This window comes from Felis catus, chromosome B3 (assembly GCF_018350175.1).
Source record: "Felis catus isolate Fca126 chromosome B3, F.catus_Fca126_mat1.0, whole genome shotgun sequence".
NCBI lineage: Eukaryota > Metazoa > Chordata > Mammalia > Carnivora > Felidae > Felis > Felis catus.
The window spans coordinates 9005491-9025440 of record NC_058373.1 but is presented as its reverse complement, the minus strand read 5'-3'; the positions used below and the strand labels follow the sequence as shown (position 1 = coordinate 9025440).

The 19950-nt window shown below is 39.2% G+C and overlaps 1 protein-coding gene across 3 annotated transcripts in view; it reads left to right on the top strand.

The window, feature by feature from the left end:
* Positions 1–19950, top strand: part of AGBL1 (AGBL carboxypeptidase 1) — an 843888-nt gene that overhangs the window by 292209 nt on the left and 531729 nt on the right. For all 3 annotated transcript variants that reach the window (XM_045058839.1, XM_011282742.4, XM_045058840.1), the window contains exon 18: positions 10264–10444. In XM_045058839.1, coding sequence (XP_044914774.1) covers positions 10264–10444 — 181 coding nt within the window. The remainder of the gene's footprint in view (positions 1–10263; positions 10445–19950) is intronic.

The window sequence follows — 19950 nt, the reverse complement described above, 5'->3', positions numbered from 1 at the left end:
GAGAGAGAGAGAGAGAGAGAGAGAGAGAGAGAGAGAGAGAGAGAGAGAGAAAGAGAATGAGTATGAGTGGGGGAGGGACAGAGAGAGATAGGGAGACACAGAATTTGAAACCAGCTCCAGGCTCTGAGCTGTCAGCACGGAGCCTGATGCAGGGCTCAAACCCATGAACCGGGAGATCATTGCCTGAGCCAAAATCAGACACTTAACTGACTGAGCCACCCAGGCACCTCCAGTTGGGTCAGTTTCTTATTCTGATGGCATATGGGTCAGGAAGATCATAGCTCAAGGGTTTGTAAAGGAGGGCATGTGAGCAGACAGAGCCCACTCCTCTGGGAAGGATCATGGTCACAGGCAACAAGAGAGATCCAGCCCACCCTTGGCTGTTCTGAAGCTAATTATTAGCAGTGATTACCTGCACTGTTTCCTTGCGTGGCCATCTGACTTCTGACCACTTCACCACTTACAAGCACTTGCATCTGAATATTGGAAAAAAGCAAAAGACGGGCTGATGCTTTGTGTCATTTTGCTTCTTGTTAGGAGCTCTATTAAAATAATACAGGAGAATATAATGGAACCAAAGGGGATTGAAACCATTGGCTAAAACGTTTTATTTTTTTTCCCCGTATTTCAGTTGCCATTGCTAATCATTGAATTTAGTGCTGCAAAGACTTAAGAAGGCGTCACTTTACAGGTCAGGAGCTGAGATTTCAAAAGGATTTAATTTTCCCAAATCCATTCAATCAGCACGAGGCAGAACCAGGTTGCCTGGTTCATAATTTGCATGGTTCTTGACTTCCCCACAATATATCATATATTGTCTCCATAGGAATCATTTCAGCCTTCCTCGTAAGTACACACAGAGAATAATACATGGTCAAATGAAAAGAACATTAGATTTTGATTCAGAGAACCCAGTTTTTTTTTCTTGCTTTTGCTTCTATCCTCATAAACAAGAGAGTAATACCCATCTTCCTGCTTCACAGATTTACTCTGGGGGCCAGAGAAATGATGGAGGCGAAAGTTCTTTCTCAGCTTCAGGGTTCTATAGCAATGTCATCAATGTGTTTCCATATAATCCCACACATTTAAAAAGCCCCAGTTATTTGTGAACCTATCAGAGATCCAGCAGTTATAATAACACTGAATGGGATTAAAGGGTTCTTTAAGTCCATATGGTGGAGGAAATTCTAAGAAATTAGAAATGTATGAGGAATAAGTGATATAACCTTTGGAGAGAAGGGAATGCCTCATTATTTGCAGATGTTAGGATTGCCTACCTGGAAATTTCAACATGATCAACTGCAAAATTAAAAACAAATTATAAGAAAGTTCAGAACTTGAAAACTCCATTGAAAACATTCTGCCTTCTTTTGGAAACCATGTAAAAAGAACATGCATAGCAGAAAACAAAAACACACAGTCCTATTTCTGCAAAATGAGGAGACAAACTTCTCAGTACTTTCAAGGGCCGTTGAAAGCAGCCAAGTTCCTGTAGGATCTTGGTGGAAGGAATATGGAAAGAAACAGAAAACAGAGGCTGCATCAAGAGTGCTCTGTTCCTATACTCAGGAAAAATACTTTTCAGATCTGAAGATGAGATGAATTTGTTTCCAGACAAATGAAGGAACCACAAAAGGGGGGAGTACTCAATTCTAGCAGACCCACTCTAGAAGCAATACTAATGGATGATTTTTCAGCCAGAAAGAAAACAAAACCTAGATGTTGTAAAGGGTGAAGAGTAATTAAAAAGAACAAATATAAAATTTAATTGAAATTAATACCATGTAAATGTTTTGTGAATTTTAAGATTTACAATGGGAATTAGAATATAGTAGATTAGGGGTGCCTGGGTGGCTCAGTCACGTAAGCATCTGACTTCAGCTCAGGTCATGATCTCATGGTTTGTGGGTTCAAGCCCCATTTTGGGCTGTGTGTTGACAGCTCAAAGCCTGGAGCCTACTTTGGATTCTTCATCTCCCTCTCTTTCTGCCCCTCCCCTGCTTGCATTCTGTCTCTGTCTCTCAAAATAAATAAAAATTTAAAAAATTATTAGAAAAATAAAATATAGTAGATTATATCATATCATGATAAATCAAAGATGCATGTTATAATCTCTAAAGTAACTACAGAATACAAGACATATAACTACCATGTTATTAGTGAACAAAAAAGGAACAATGAGAAAAAAAAGGCAATCAATCCAAAGGAAGACAAGACAGGACAGTAAATAAATTATACAATAGTTTAGGTGAATGGAGAACCAATAATAAAATGATAAGGCTAAACCCACATATATAATTAATTGCATCAAATGTAAATAGAGTAAATGCTCCAATTAAAATTAAATAAAATAATATTAGAATGAATAAAATAACACATCCAACTATACAGTACTTCCAAGAAATAAATGCCTGATGAAAAATGGTAGAAAGTTTGAAGGTAAAGGGATGAGAAAAGATACATGTTATAAATACTAACCAGAAGAAATCCAGTCTGTTTGAATGTGGACAAATGAGAAGCTAAGGCAAAATGCTTTAACAGAAATAGAGAGATACCTTATAACCAAAAAAAAAAAAATGCAGTTAGTTAAGACAACATAACAACTCTAAATATGGAGTCATAGAATAAGGAGACATAGTATCAGAGAAGAATATAGAAAATATGAAAAATATATGGGGCACCCAGGTGGCTTGGTTGAGTGTCCATCTCTTGATTTCAGCTCAGGTCATGATCTCATGGTCGTGGGATCCAGCTCTGTGTTGGGTTCCACACTGAGCGTGGAGCCTGCTTGAGAATATCTCTCCCTCTAGCCCTCTCCCCCACTTGCTCTCTCTCTCTCTCCCTCGTTCTCAAGAACAAAACAAAACAAAACAAAACAAACAAAAAAGAAAAAGAAAAATATGACTAACAAACCTGATATAATTGGTGTTTATGGAACATTATACTCAACAGCATTCTTTTAAGCACGTGGATAATATTTATAAAATTTTATCATATGCTGAGCTAATGATCTAAATATGATTTCAAGTTATTTATAAAAGAACAAAAATATGAAAGCCAAAGAAAATAGAAGGAAGGATAAATACAAATTATGAGCAGAAATGAAAGCAAAAGGATTGTAAAATAGTCTTTTGGAAAAAAAAAAACTAAAATGATATGCCCTTTTTGAGAATGATTAAGAACCTCCCCCCATATGAGAAATAAAAAAAGAGACCATCACTAGGGATTCATACATATAATAAGAGGGATTTAAAAACTTTATGCTAACAAATTTGAAAATAACCATTTTCAGTGCAAAGTTACTGAAAAGTATAATTACCAAGTAGACATAAGAGGGAATAGAAAATCTCATTGGATTTTTATTACACAATTTGAATGTGTTTTAAAATAATTTGGATTTGTTATTGTATAAGTTGGGTTGTTATTAAGATCTTCTAGGCTTAGATGGCTTCACTAGGAAATTTTACTATTTAAGGAAGAAATATTTCTAATCTTCAAAAATCTTACACAAAAGAAAAAGAGACAAAGCTTTCCAACTCATCAGAACCTTGATAAGTAAGCCTCACAAGGACACTATAAGAAAAAAAATAAAACTTTACAGGTCAGTCTCTCTCAGGGGACATAGATTCAGAAATTCTGAAGAAATAACTTTATTTAGAATTACATTAATGATAATATAATCCAATTAGTTATATTTCAGGAATAAGGTTGATAACAGTACTCAGTTGACAAAAATGCCTTAAGGTTTGAAGAGGAAAAATAAAACTGTTGTCATTTGCAGAAGATAAAATTTAATATATAAAAAATGCTAGAGGATATTGTGGGAGGGAAAATGTGATTCTAAACCTTCGCATCATATCATAACCCAAAATTAACTTCAAACAACTAATGTAAATAGATCTTAATGTAAAACTTAGACTCAATCTTATGGAAGAAATCTATTATCACGTTGAGTTAGGCAAAGATTTCTTAGATGAAACACAAAATATCCAAATTACAAAAGAAAAAAGTGCATAGGTTTGACTTTATCAAATGAGAAACTTTTGTGCTTCAAAATACATAGTCCAGAAAATGAAAGGCTAAGCAAAGACTTGGAGGAGAATTTACTGAACATGTCTGCCAAAGGATTGCATTTAGAATATATGAAGAACCCTTCAAACTGTAATAAGACAAACAACCTGATTGTAAAATGGGCAAAATGTTTGAACAGGCACTTTACTTAAGAAGGTATGGAAATAGCTAAAAAAAAAAAAAAAAAAAAATACCACTAGAAGTTTCCAACATCACTAGTCATCAGGGAAATGCAAATTGAAACAACAATTAGACACTAGTACCTCCCCATTAGAATGGCTAAAATTAAAAAGCCTGACAATATTAAGAGTTGGTCAGTATGTGGATTCATTGGAACTCTCAAACATTGCCAGTGAACATGCAGAATGGTAGAGACTCTTTGGGAAACAATTTGACAGCACCTTCTAGTAACTTATTATAATGTTAACCTTACCATAATATGCACAATTCTATAGCTAGGTATTCACTCCAAAGAAAAACATGTGATTATAACGGCTTTATTCATAATATGATAAACCAATGGTGGCATATCCATTGCTTTGTGGCACACTGGAATGTAAATCCCTGGCTAAAAGGAACAGATTATTGATGCATGTGCATGCAACAACGTGGATGGCTTTTAAAAAAGCATTAATGCTAAGAGAAAGAAGCCAGACAGAAAGGCTATAAGTCATATGAATCAATTCTGATGGAACTCCGGAGCAGACAAACACTATTGAGACAGAAAGTAGATCACTGGTTGCCAGAGGCTAGGGATGGGTGAGGGAACTGCCTGCAAAAGAGAATGAGGGGGATTTTTGTGACAGTAATAATGCTCCATATTATGATGATAGTGGTTTTACAACACTGAATGTATTTGTCAAAATTCACTGAATTGTAAAATTGAAATTGGTGAAATTTATTGAAGTTGTATTATACTATAAATAAAGCTAATTAAAAAAGAGATGGAACACACAGTGCAGAAAATGTACATGGTATGCCACCATTGGTGGGAAACGTTAGTCTTTTCTATAATGTATAATAATTTTCCACCATGCCTATTTTCAGATTTTCTCTTTTGTAGGAATCTTCTGTCATTGACATTTTTTCCCATGTCTGTTTCCTTGCCTCCTTCCTCACCCCCTTCCAGAGTGAAGGTCAAGGTAGTTGACTTTGGAAATCACAATCTACTATTTTGGCCATTTCTCCCACCACTTAACCCCAGGATCTGTGTCTTCAGCTCCATTGAGAACTCCTGTCCCATCATACTCTTGCCTGAGGATTGTGTACACGGGCTTCCACAACTTGCAAGATTGTTTCCAATCTCATTAGCGTTGGTTCCATGGGTCTGCAGACACAGGTGCAAACAGCTTTGTGGCTTCACTCCCATTTTACCTTCTTCGTAGCTCGCACTTCAGCCACATCCCATCACTTTGCTCTTCTTCAGGCATTACGTGTTCTGTGACCTTGTTATTTTGCAAATGCATCTACTTAGCCTTTTTGTATGACTTCCTTCCTTTCTTTTCTTCATCTGGCAAACTCTTACTCAACCTGGACAAACCAGATCCAATATTACCTCTTCTGTGAAAATCCATTTCTTTCCCATTTCTCCTCTGTTTACTATTTGCAAATATTTTGCCTTTGTGAAAATTGAGATATGATTAATATTCTCTGAAGAGGAGAACATTCTATGTAGGGACATACCAGACATAAAAGTTACCAAGATGACCTCCACCCACAGATGTGTCCTATGTGTAGATAGATAACCTTAAGTAAATGTTATAACTACACATAAATGGGATCGACTATGATGAAACTCTTACTTGGGTTTTATATTTGTCACTCATCATTATGTCACAGATACCTTCTAATGTCCACAGAAAGAGATCTGTGTGCCATTTTAAAGGTTGCATAGTATTCTGTTTTATGTTTTCTTTCCTTAACTTATTTTCTGTGGGTGCACGTTTAAGTCATTTCCAGCTGATCATATTATTATAAATAATGTAATGAGCATCTGCTGTGCTTTGAAAATGTCTTGACAAATGTCCCTGATCACACTGGATCATAATTATTTGTGTGCCTGTCTTTCCCACCAGACTATTATCAGTTCCCTGAGGGCAAAAACCACTATTTCTCTTGGAATCTCCAGAACCTTGCAGAGTTCCAGTAGGAGTTTAATATATATTGTTGAAAGTAAAAAAAGGAACAACTGGGTGGATGTTATAGAGTTGGGTGCACATGTTTGTCATCACGTGTTTTCACTTCTTACTCAGGTTTTCACTGGCCGTGAGCCTGATGTCTCCTAGACATTATATAATCCTTTACTTGTTTCTAACCTCTTTTCACAGATGTTATTACCACTGACATAAATTCAATACCAAGCTTTAAGAATTAGCATATTGCCAAACCATGACCCCCCATAGATTTTGGTGACCTCCAGAATAGATTTTATAAATTGCAGAGAAAAAAAATGCAGATACCTGATACTCATTGCCCTACCCAAAGCAGAAATGAATTTTTAAAACTGAAATTGTCAATAACAAGAAAAAACACATGGTATGCATGTCACATACTATTTACAGCTGTTGTCTGTTATGAGTTCTCTGGAGCACCATTTGCTGCTGCAACTCAATGGTCTCATAAGTTTAACTCACCAATACAGCTATAAAATTGCCTTAAATCACAGAGGGGAAGAGAGAAAAATCAACTAGGAATGGCTAAAATGCTGCTTATGTCTTCATAGGAACCCACTGTTTTCCCCATTTTCTTCTTCTTTCCCCAGGATGCTCAGAACAGCCTGTTGGGTCTTGTGGTGTATTACAATATAGCAGATTATCAACCTGACTCTCCAGAGGAAAGGGACGTTGTGGACATCTCTTTGCAAGGGCTACATTTGGTTTATTGACTAATGCACTGAATTGTACTGGGTATCAGGCAATGGAAGACAACTGGGACAGACAGTGAGGGTGTTCGGTTGGTATTGGAAATTTACAAGAGCTTAAGCTATTTTTTATTTCTTCTTGCAGGGCTGGGAGCATTTACTATTGTTGTTCAATATGCTGTAAATGAACTTAGTTCAAAAACCACAAAAAGAGTGATATGGAATTATAGAACTGAAAATAGGCTGCTGATTGGGTACGAATTCATCAAGGCTCTTTCTCAATAAGCTTTTTATTGGAGTGCCAATACGACTTGCTTTGGAAAGAGTGAGATGTGATTGCGAGCAAATGATATAGGGGGCCAGTTGGCCTTCAGTTAGGTTCAGCTCTGCTCAGCTAGCTAACTGTATATCTCTTTCCCCCTCTCAATATGCTTATTTAGGAAGCTCCAGTTAGCAAATCATTAGTCTTAGCTGCAGGACACCCCATCCAATACTCAATTTCATCAGAAACTTCCATAACTCATTTTGTAGACAATGGTGGGGCTGGAATTTGAACTCTGGAAATTACAGCTCTAAAAGTTGTTCTTTACTTCAACAGACCATTCTGTTATTGACTCAACAAATATATGGTCTACAGTAACGTCAGAATGATTTCATAAAGCACAGCCTTCTGTATGTCTTTTTCCGCTGAAAATCATCATGGACTCTCTGCTTCTTAAAGTAGTGGTTCTCACATGTTCCTTCCTGGAACATACATATCAAAATATCCAGAAGCAGTGAAGAAGCTCATGGTGGTGTAGGGTAGCTACTTAAGGAATTTTTCAAGAACCCAGGATCTTTCTGTGTTTATAGTCACAAAGCATGTGACTTTTGTTCTCAAGTGGACTTTCCCACCGGAAAGTATCACATCTATGTTTAATGCAAGAGGAAGAAGAAGATCAGGGAAATGAGACAAAGACTAAGACAGATTTTCCAAGTGAAACTGTCCCTTTCAGTCAGATTTCCAGAGAGATTTACCCCCTATTACCATTTACATCTCATGGGCCATGATTCTGTCACATGGCCACCCTTCCCTACAAGAGGATCCAAAAGGTTTGGTGTTTGAAAGGCACATCCTTTCATTGAATCTAGGCACATTCTTTCACCCCCAGAATTGGGTCTGGTAGTCAGAAAGAAGGGGAGAAAGGCTATGGGACAGACAACCAGCCGTTTGTGCCAGGTGTATAGTATATGCATATATATTATATATAAAAAAATCACAAGCAAACATTTACACACTTATCACTAAGTATTGATTCTTCAGTAGACCCCATCACTGACCATAGCATACCAATGAGACGCTGACTCCATGGTTGAGAACTTCTGATCTACAGAATAAAGTCTAAATCCCTAAATATATTAGGAAGACCTTACTAGTTTGACCCCAGCCTACTTTTCTAAATCCATGTGTTACCATCCTCAATCCTTTGTTTCAGCCACTTGTTTCCTTTATTCTTAAATGTCCTAATTTTTGCTTTTCTGTGTTCTTTGCATGTATCTTTTTCTTTGCTTAGAAAATGCTTTCTTACCTTCTCTCCTGTAGGGTGATACTCATTCTGCAAGACTCAACTCAAATAGCATCACAGCTCTGGAAACATCCTTCCCTCTCTGTCAGATCTGTTTTTGGTACCTTATGTACACTTCCATTAGCACACTTTACCATTCATTATTTGCCCGTGTTTGTCACTACTGGCAAAGGCTATGGCCTCTTATGTAGCAAGGACTATTAAAGCTTTTTATTATTTTTATTTATTAAATTTATTTTATTCAATTTTTTATATTCTGTGGCTCCTGTACTTCCTGGAATATGCTCAAGACACCTGCTTAGGGAAAAACAACCAAATATTATCCTCAATATATAAATGATCTTTAATGGGCTGACGTGACCTGCTCCCACCATAGTTGATAAAAGTGTACTGATCCCTGCTCCTCAAGCCTAGATCTCACTGGTTGTCAACAGATAGTGGTTTTTGTCTTAACTGATGATAATAGTAATATAATTCATGATTTCCTGTTCTTGAGCTCTGTTATTGAGTGTTATTCATTTTTGGCTTTCAATGTACAGAATTGGAGACACAGTCTGTTCCCTCAAAAAGGCTACTGTTTAAGGGTAGAAAAGCCATATTTAACTCAGTGATTTGAATGATGGGGAAGGAAATGACTAGTTTAACTTTTAGAATGCTTAATAGCTGGGTATTTATACTTGGACAATGCTTAGTTCTTGTCATCCAAGTGGGTTGAGAAGCAATCAGGAATTGGGTGAGGGTACAAAAGGAAAGGAGAGTCAGAAACATGCACATACACACATAAAATCGGACAAGGGGTTAGAGCAGATATGGCGAATTTCTGGTATGATGCCACACTTTCTCCCCTCCTTCCCCAGTGGTGGACAGACGCCATTAATCAATCAAAATACGCTTTTCATCTGAGCCAAGATGTGGTCCCAGAATACACCTCAATATTACAATGGTCCAGATGTATTCTATCAACAAAGGAAGGAAGACAAGCCCTTCTTTCTCTCATCAATGCATTCTCCATACAGTCTCTTCAGATCAATATGCTCCTTGTGATTGGGCAGAGAGTCTTTTCCTGTTCCCTTCTGAAAGGAAAGTATTGTAATTCCATGATTGAAATTCCAGGTGCTTCTTCTTGTTAAACCTTTCTCAAAGTTTGAGTTGAGTGTCTTACAGACGTAAAGTTCCCAGCACAAGATCTATCTTTTAATCCCATTTCTACTGGGGAATGAGAGGGACCCTCGTATCCACAGACGTCGTAATTGAGGTGGAAGAAACTAACGTGTAGTGAATGGCGCGCGGTATTCCAAGTGCCATATTTACATCTTTCTGTTTTTATAACAACCACACAAGATCAGTATCATTGTCCCCATTTTACAGATGAGAAGTTAAATTATTCACCCAAGGTCTTATAACTGATAAGTATGAAGATAAGATTTAATTTCAGATCTGCGACATCTAGCATCACGCTGTTGGATTCTAGAGAGTTAACTGTTCCTTTGGTGATCTTGATAAAATCTGCTTCTTGTGTTCTTTTCATGCCACTAAGTACTTGTGCTTTTGATAACAGCCTTGAGCTTTCACTTTGTATTTTCTTGAGTCTTGCAGACTAGAGAGACAGATGGAAAATGGATAAGTGTAGATCAGATATGTATGGGACACAATCAGCCTATTCTGGACTTCAGGCCAGTCAGGTGTAATTCCGGCCCCTGGGAGATTATCTTGTTGGAAATAGAAAGCATACTTAGGTTTAACTTTTTTGTGTTCCTTTTTCGGCAGGGCAGCGTCCATGCCAGGTGATCACGGCCCGAGTGCACCCAGGAGAAAGCAATGCCAGCTGGGTGATGAAGGGGGCCTTGGAGTTCCTGGTCAGCAGTGACCCTGTGGCTACACTCCTGAGGGAAAACTTCATTTTCAAGGTCATCCCCATGCTCAATCCCGATGGTGTCATCAATGGCAAGTATGTCGCACCCAGCTCAACTGGGTCCTCATGTATGTCACCATTGTAACACATTGTGTCTCTCAGTGGGTGTGATTGGAGAGGACATACTCTGGCAGGAATAAATTCTCTTGGGCTTCTGTTAACTGGTACAAATAACAACGTACTCCCCACACACATTGATGTCCTATCAGTTTCCTTTGAATAGAAGGGCATAGACTAATAGGCACTTAATGCCAGAGGGGTCCTAAGAAATAATCTCGTCTAACAATCTTTTTTTTTTTTTTAAAGGAGAAAATTAGTGTGCATGGTGATCAAGTGACTTGCCCAGGTCGCATGGTAGAACAGTGGCAAAGTCAAAACTCAGATTCTGATTTCTTCGCAGTTAAGACCAGTGCTTTCATTTATTTACTAATATTTACTACAGAGGAATCTTTATTGAGTTGTATTGTACTGGATTCTACATACAGGTCCAGTAAGGGTGTCACCTTATCTGAATGGGACGATTGTGTGGTTGAAAGTAGCTGTATAATCAGATGGAAGGAGTGGTGCTCCTCATGGCATTTCTGCATGCCTTCAGATCACATTAACAGGAAAGATGAAGTCCAGTGTCTGATGAGGTCTTTTGGAAGGAGCAGCATTTTCAGAGTTTATGAGCTGAAGCCCAGATACCAGAGCACGTCCCCAAGGCCCCACTGCCGGTGGATAGGGGCGGCAGGATTAACATTCACAAATTCTCAACCCTTGGGGAAAGAGACTACAGACTCTTCCTGTGGTCACAGAGGATTCATTTTACTATAGGAATGGACATTGGTAATCTTCGAGAAAAACAGAACATAAGATAAAAAGAAATTATTTTCCTTTTAGTTAAAAGGAAAATAATTGCAGAAGCTATAAATGAAAAAATAACTTATAATTTAAGTGTCAGTATTGGGGGTGCCTGGGTGGCTCAGTCGGCTGGGCATCTGACTTTTGATATCTGCTCAGGTCTTGATCTCAGTGTTGTGAATTTGAACCCCATGTTGGTCTCTGCGTTGGACGTGGAGCCTACTTAAAAAAAATGTCAGTATTGAAGAAGCAAAGCAAAAGTTTAGAAAACTGAGAAAATAGAGCAATATTAAAAGGTGAAATGAGATAAAATGAGAATTATTAAAAATATATAAAAAAGAAAACAAAAATTTCAAAGAGATAAAGTTAAAATGGCTTCAACTAAGAGACTGTTTTAAGAAAGATAAAATAGTAATTAATTTCTTTAAGGGAAAAAGTGAAATACATGTTAAACAGCTGAGAATAGACTCGCTTCAAAGGATAAGCACAAAAAAGAATACTGGTAAGTTAAAAAAATAGAAATAAAAAGATGATAAAATGTAAAAAGAGGATCAGAATACATTCCAAATGATAAAATATGTTAAACTATGCCAAAATGCAAGCAAGTCAAAGCTACAGACTTTAAAAATAAAATTTTAATAGATACAAAAAAAAAAAAGGCAAAGAAGTGATTCATTTGTTCGTAGCAAGTTTCCTGGTTTTTTAGTTCCCAGACTCCCTAGCTTTTGGTGGAGGTTTTTGATGGGCTGAGAGCAGGGTCCTTCCTCTTTTCCTATGGTGACCAGTTGGCCTTCAAGTACATGTGAGGAGCAAGACACCAAGCCTTTCCAGTCAAGAGCATTAATTAGGCCTCTGGTAGCAATTAGCCTTCTTAGATCTCAAGCTGGACAAAACTCTAGAGCACTGTTCTCTTCTGGTCCAACAGAAGTCAGTGGGTTCCTGCCACGTGCTACATTAGCCCCAGAGAACAGGTCTAGCACATTAATGAGTGACTCCTCCCTGTGTGAGGGGCCCAGGATTTCACTAGCAAGCTCACTCAGTCTAAACGGATGGAAAACAGCTATGCGAGCCATCTTGAGGGACGTGATCCCATTTCAGCACGTTCTCATCCAAGTTGGCTCTTTTCTGAAGTTTCTCTTTCCATTGAATTGTCTGGGGACTAGTAGAGAATGGAAAGAGTACTGGGTTTAGAGTTATAACCCTAGTTGGAATCTGGCTCTTCTCCTGACCTACTCAATTTTGTCTTCTGTTGGAAGAATAAGGTAACATGCTCCCTGTCGATTTGTCTGGGAAAATGTCTCATAAGCCTGAGACAGTATTCAAACTCAGGGATAAGTAATGTAGTTTCTTCCATTTCATCTGCTCACACCTCCAAATCAGGGGCTTGATCCAGGTCTTTGGTTGAAAGGTTAATGTGGTCTCAGTCACAGAGCATCCTCCTGGCCTGGACACATTTTTGTCTTGCAGCTGGTTGTTGTGGACTCCCTCATGGCAGGCCAACTACTTCTCAGTGACACTGCCATTCATCACCATTACCATTATTTATTATGACTAAAATTACCCTTTCTTTTAACGTAGCATCTTTTCATCATGGAGCTCAAGGCATGTCGTAGATCACTTGGATCACTCCAACAATTTTGGCTGAAAGGGACTTGGAAATCATAGCGTTATTCTACTGACAGGAAATCCACAGGTCATAGCACATCACTAGCAAAGACCTGAGACTGCAATGGAGGCATAACATCTCACCGTAAAAGCACTGAAAGGTCTCAGCTCATGAAGCCTTCTTAAAACCTACCAGACATGGTTCATTGAACTTCTACTTGAACTTCTTCTGTGATTGGCATTCCATTTCAGGGCATGTCCGTTCTGCTGTGCGTCACTAGGTGGTTTTGTGTTTTCCTGTGCTTTGATCTTTCCCATGTGAACCTCAAACACTTTATACAGTATTACCTTGGGATACCCCATGGGTAATATTGAATCCCCCTTTTACATACCTTAACACCCCCATATGAAGTCCTCTCTGAGTTTAATGCAGTTCACCTAAAGGTTGCTTAGGTGATATTGTTTCTGATGTACCAATCTTCAACAGTTTTCTCGGGATGCGTTTTAACTAAAAGATTTCTTAAAGGTAACTGAACTGAACTGTGTGTGGTCTGAACAGCAAAGAAACCATCTTTGCATAAAGATTAGAGAGCCTAAATCCGAGTTTGGTACTTAACTTACTGCATTGTACTCTTCTTTCACAAATAATCATGGGCCCCCATGGAAAATGCAAGAATGTGTAGAAATAGAGTAGTTTCCTTTTGTGGCGATGGTAATGGAGCCTCTGAGGATGGCTGAGAGGTTTTGATAACAGTGGCCAGAGAGAGACAAAGCCCGGGTTTTCCAGCAAAAATACTGTGGGTCCTGCCAAGGCAAAGATCTCTTAGCAACGCATGTCTGTAACAGAAAAACAAAATATAAAGATGGTTTACAAAAGAAACAACCTACCATCTTGCTGGCCTGGTTGATTATATAGAATTGGGCTGAGTTCTAAGTAATCCAGGAAGATCATTGACTCATCCTTCTTTTCTACACGGGATAAAAGACCAGGGGGTCAACAAATTGGGTCAGGGCAGAAGTGATAATGGTGGCTTGATCAGAGTGTGACGTGGGGAAAGGAAGGTGATTGCTTAATAGGTTGGCATGGCATATAAGTGAGGGGTTGAAGAAATCTAGCATGGTTCCCAATTCTTGGACTTTTGTTGTTGGGTTGAATGTAGTGACAAAATAATTTTTATAAAGTCAACACACAGCCCGGCATTTTATTCACAGGAGAATCGGAGTATATTGATTCTTAGTATATATACAACTCTGCCAACTTGATTTTCTTCTTCAAGGCCATTGTGGAACAGAAACAAACAACAATAAAGAGCAGAGGGCATACTATGAGTAAACACACCAAGGTATTAAGAAGTAATAGCTGAATGCTCTGGGGGAAACAAATGAAACTATAAAAATAAGATAAAAAATCTTGACAATTTAAACTATCTGGGACCATTTAAAGTTAGTGCCAATATTCTTTTACTCCACTGTGGGTTGTAAAGGCTTTATTTTACTACAATAAGAGAACTCACAGATTTTACCTAAAGAAAAAAATCATTCAGACCTTTTATGGGCCAAGAAGGAACCTGTTCTTTTACATAGATTTCTTATGTAATTGTAAATATGACCCCAAAAAGCAGGTCTTCTTATCTAATTTCTAGATGTGAAAACTTGAGTACACAGGAGTGAAGTCTTGGGTGCAGCTTGAGGAGCTGGTGTTACAGAGACAGGACAAGAACTTCTGTCTGTCCCATACCACTTTTCTGTAGGGATTTAAGGCATTAGAATGAAAAAACAAACAAAGAAAAACTTAAAATATTCTAGCTAGGAGGGTTCATGTATATTATTTGGTCCCAGTCCTTCAAATGTTAAGGAAACTGAAAGTAGAGGTAAAAAAAAAAAAAAAATGAGTTCTCCCATATTAAAAAGCTAATCCAAGGCAGAAATGGCATGAGAAATTGTCTAGATAGCTGAAACACTGAGGTGTTTGTGTACATGTATGTATACAGAAACCTGTGCCCAAGGTTGTATGGCTAGCTTGTGGCACAGCTGGGCTTTGAACCCACTCTGTCTAGCTTCGTAGCCCATGTTCATTTTGGTCAACCAGCTCTTCCCAACCTTGGATGGAGAAGCAAGTATAGCCTCAGCCCTGCTGACTGTAATCATGTGGTCTGCGAAATTAGTCTTGTTGACTTGGACCTTCATATCCGGTGTGCTGGGGAAAAACCAAGACGCAGCCTTGCAGCTTTCTGTGATTTGGGCCCAGAATGAATGAACTGGCTCATCCTCAGTCTTCTTTCATGGGATCTGAATTTCCAGCGTGTCTTTGACCTCGACATTGCCTTGTCCTGCCAGCCTTCTCCATTGGAGAATATATCCTTTCTTGTTGCTGCCAGCTTTTGGCGGTAGGCAACACCCAGCTAATTTTGCATACTTTTCGTCGTGGAGTTTCCATGCCCATTCTGTGGTATATTTTGATGCAGCTGACTATTCATGATCACAATGGACCGATAATTATCTCCACTGGGCTCACTTCAGCGTGGGCAGATCCATGTCTCTTCCCTCCTGTTTTGATATGCTCAGGGCTCCCTCTAAGATGGCCTCAACTCTAACCTTTTAATGCGTTTCAAATCTCTTCAATATAGTAACATTTAGTAGTGGTTAGTTCTCAGGCTTTGGGATCTTGCAGATCAGTTATATTTGAAAAAAATGGGCCATAGTAAGTATGTAATTTTATTATTTGCTTCCATTTGCACAAGTAAGAATGGGAAATACTCACTGAATCCCAGACAACAGACTGGTGAGAAGTTCCACATCAGATACTGCTTGGGCTGACAACCCACCTGCACGCGATCATACAAGTAACCTGGGGGTTTGTCTGCTGGGTCTTGAGATCATGGCAGATTAATGCATACTTAGTATTTGTACTGTGATCCATGGTGCTACTGTCCATAAAAGTTCCCTGTGAGTATCAGCAATGTAATCATTGACTGGATTGGTTATTCCTATTGTCAAGCATCCTGAAAAGAAGCAGGTCATGGAACAATAAAAGATGTCTGGAAAATGGGCTTTTAAGGAGAAGAGACAATTCCTCTGAGCTTGAAATTGGAGAAACTGTGGTCTAACCAGAGGTCACAGAGGAAAAATGGCATCTGCCATTTGGAGGAAGCCAGAAGAAGGAATCCCTTAAGTGGCTACTTGAGAATGAGAACACTTCTACCAATAATCAATTTTAAATATTCTATAAGTAGTTATCTTCTTCTTTTAAAAATTTTTTTAATGTTTATTTATTTTTGAGAGAGAGAGAGAGACAGAGCATGAATGGGGGAGGAGCAGAGAGAGAGGGAGACACAGAATCGGAAGCAGGCTCCAGGCTCTGAGCTGTTAGCACAGAGCCCGAGGTGGGTCTCGAACCCACAAACCATGAGATCATGACCTGAGCCAAAGTTGGACGCTTAACCAACTGAGCCACCCAGGCACCCCTGCAAGTAGTTATCTTCTGTTATATCATTTATTCTTTAGTAAAGTGTTAATACGCCTTTCTTCTTGTTTTAGCCATGCTATTGAGATTGAGAGAAAGTATCTATGCCCAAGACTGGTGAACGGGATGAAAGGCAGTCATACTTAGAGAACTTCCTAAGGGAACAGTAGATAATAAATACAATAGATAAGTTTTCAGGGTTATGCTCAGAAAAAGTGGGACATCAAAAAATAAAATAGCTTTATTGTTCTCTCATTATGAAAATGGTCCATGGTACAGCCAAGATATTAGATGTTTCAAAAGATGAGATTTGGTTCAAAACAGGTGACAGAAGTCTAAAATTTCAAAAAGGGATACAAAAGAAGCCAAGAGATTAATAACTGCAGGGTAAGGGACCACCTGCAAGGGGGTGGGAGCAGGGGGAAGAGGTGGAGTGACCGGAACCCGGCGGCTGGAGGGCTCTACGAGGCTGGTGTTTGGAACTCTGAGAAGGGGTCTGACCTGGCAAGGGCTTCAGTGGCCCAGAAGGGACAGCTGAGAGGGTGGAAGAGGGTAGAGTGACCTGTGTCTGAATGCCAAGGGGACGTATCTGCCCACCGCTGTCACCTGCAAGAGGACAGTGATGCTGGTACCTTCCAGCCTGGGATGCAGAGCTTGAACCAGCTGCCCACTGCTGCTGTAGTCTTATTAACTGGAACTGGAAAGCAGGGGCAGGGGGTGTCCTTTTCTTCTTCTCCCTGCCTTCCTCTCTCCCTGGAGTACCTCCTGTTGGCAGAACCTACCAGGAGGCCAACTGGCAAGGGAGTCTGAGCATTGTAATTTGCACTTTAGCTGCAGTGTGACAGGGCAGAGAGCTCAGAGATGGTTGGTGAAAAGCAAGAACGGGGACACCTGGGTGGCTCAGTTGGTTGAGCGTCCCGCTTCGGCTCAGGTCATGATCTCACAGTTTGTGGGTTTTAGCCCTGTGTTGGGCACTGTGCTGTCATTGCAGAACCCACTTCAGATCCTCTGTCTCCCTCTCTGCCCCTCGCCTGTGTACTCTCCCTCTCCCTCTCCCTCGCCCTCCCCCTCGCCCTCCCCCTCCCTCCCTCCCTCTCAAAAATAAACATTAAAAAAAAAAGTTGAGAGTGCCACCTCGCCTTTAAAAAAAAAGAAAGCAAGCAAGCACAAAGCATCCATTAGCTGAGTTCTAGACAGGGACCAGCATCAGGCTCATTCCTGTATACATGTGACTTCTTTGTTTTCAAAAAGTAGAATGGTTTCTTTTATGGTTTCTGATGCCAGAAAAAGAAATGATGCATCATTATTGTAGAAAATTCCAGTGTTGAGAAGAAGCTGAAAGAAGAAATTAAAAAGCACCCAAATTCAAGGCTATTGCATTGCATTACTTCAAGGAACATTGTTCACATGATCATCTCTGGTAATTACATAGCATTTCTGGAATTTTCCAACATGGGGCGCTTCCCAAATCAGGCTTCCCAGACATCAACGCTATTGTCAACTTGGAGAAGATTCATTAGCCGTTTGTAACTTGACAGCTTCAAGTATATCAACTATTTCTTTTTAATTATATATAATTATATATTATTATATATTATATATTATATATTATATATTATATATTATATATTATATATTATATATTATATATTATATATTATATATGCTTAATAACACACACACATATATAAACTTAAGTAAAATCATATATTTTATAATATAGTTTATAAGCTAAAAACATCTTGCTATGGAAAAAAATACAAGCAGCGTTATTAGTTTTTAAAAAAATTTTTTAAATGTTTATTTATTTTTGAGAGACAGAGACAGAGTATGAGCAAGGGAGGGGCAAAGAGAGAGGGAGACAGAGAATCTGAAGAAGGCTTCAGGTTCCGAGCTGTCAGCACAAAGCCCGACATGGGGCTCGAACTCACAGACCAGTAGCGAGTTCATGACCTAAGCGAAAGTCAGGCACTTAACCAACTGAGCCACCCAGGAGCTCTGGGTGTTATTAATTTTTAAACTAGCAATGCCATAGTATTGATGAGCTTTTAATGAATTTAAACAATTCTCCATTATAAATAATAGGGAAATATTTTTATTATTCTCTTGGTGAATTTCTCTGGCTGTTTCCTTATGATAAGTTCTCAAAGCAGTCTGTTGAGTTGAATGTTATGCATATTTCATATTTGATACATATGACCGCCAGATTATTTAGAAAATGTGCAAATATATATCCCCACCACCGGTGGGTGAAAGTACCTGTCCCCATACCATTGTCAACACTGCATTTTATCAATCTTTTTAATTTTTTGCCAATCTTATAGGAGAAAAGTATGATTTTAATTTTGATTTTTTTATACTTATGAAACAAATCTTACTCCCATTTTGCAGATGAAAAAACCCACAGAAGCTAAAGATTGGATGGCATGCACGAGGTCAACCACATAACTGATGTTTCAGAGTCAGGGGTTAAACTCTGATGGGCCTGGTTGCAAAGTTCATCTTCTTTTCACTTGGCTGTGAGCTCCACTTATGTCAAGGCTTCCAGGCAGTTATTTTGGTGACTCTCTTCTTGAATGTTTTTAGCACAGAGTCTGGGAAGTGGTTAGTGCCTAATAGATATGTGTTAAGTCTAATCCCGGGTGCACCTGACCTTTCTAAAGTATTTTTTTTTTTTATTTAAAAAAAATTTTTTTTTCAACGTTTTTATTTATTTTTGGGACAGAGAGAGACAGAGCATGAACGGGGGAGGGGCAGAGAGAGAGGGAGACACAGAATCGGAAACAGGCTCCAGGCTCTGAGCCATCAGCCCAGAGCCCGACGCGGGGCTCAAACTCACGGACCGCGAGATCGTGACCTGGCTGAAGTCGGACGCTTAACCGACTGCGCCACCCAGGCGCCCCTAAAGTATTTTAAGGTGTAGACCTCCACATAGATAATTCTAGACCAGAGCAAGGATTATAAAAGGCTTTAAGCCAATTCTGTTAGAAATTAACTGTTGGATCCATATTTAGTTAAATATTAGCACTTAAGTATTGGTATCCCACCAATAATGTTTTATTATGTTAGATGGCAAGGGATAATTTGTATTCTACCCATGTGAGGGGTGGTTCTTGTTGAACCTGTGGGCATTGTAATTACTTGGTCTTCTCCTTTTCCTCTCTGTCTTAGTCATCATCTACCGTCTTGGACAAACAGCTGAGGACACATCAGGGCCCTGGTGTATTGTCTTGGCAGGTCTCAAACAGGTTAGGGTTTAATAAGTATGGGTCCTCTGGATCCTTCCAAGCTGGCAGGATTTATGCCCTCAGAGCCTCTGTTGGGTCCTGTGGGTCTTCTATGGACCATGTTTGGCTTCTGAAGCACCGATTTTCAGTGTGTCTATGGGTGTGAGCTCTGTAGTGTTTCCTGCAAGGCAAAGGCAGTAGACCAGGGATCCTCTGTAGAGGGTAGAAAGAGGGACAGGGAAAAGCAAGAGGGACCAGTAAAGGCAGAGGGAGACTAACTGTCACATGGGCACCCTCTCAGTAGGTCTCCATTTTCCTCAGCAAGGCACTGTGTCCCCCTCTCTGAAGGCTTAGATGACCACAAGCTGGAGAGCCTATCAGGAGAAAATTCTCCATGCTGTGTG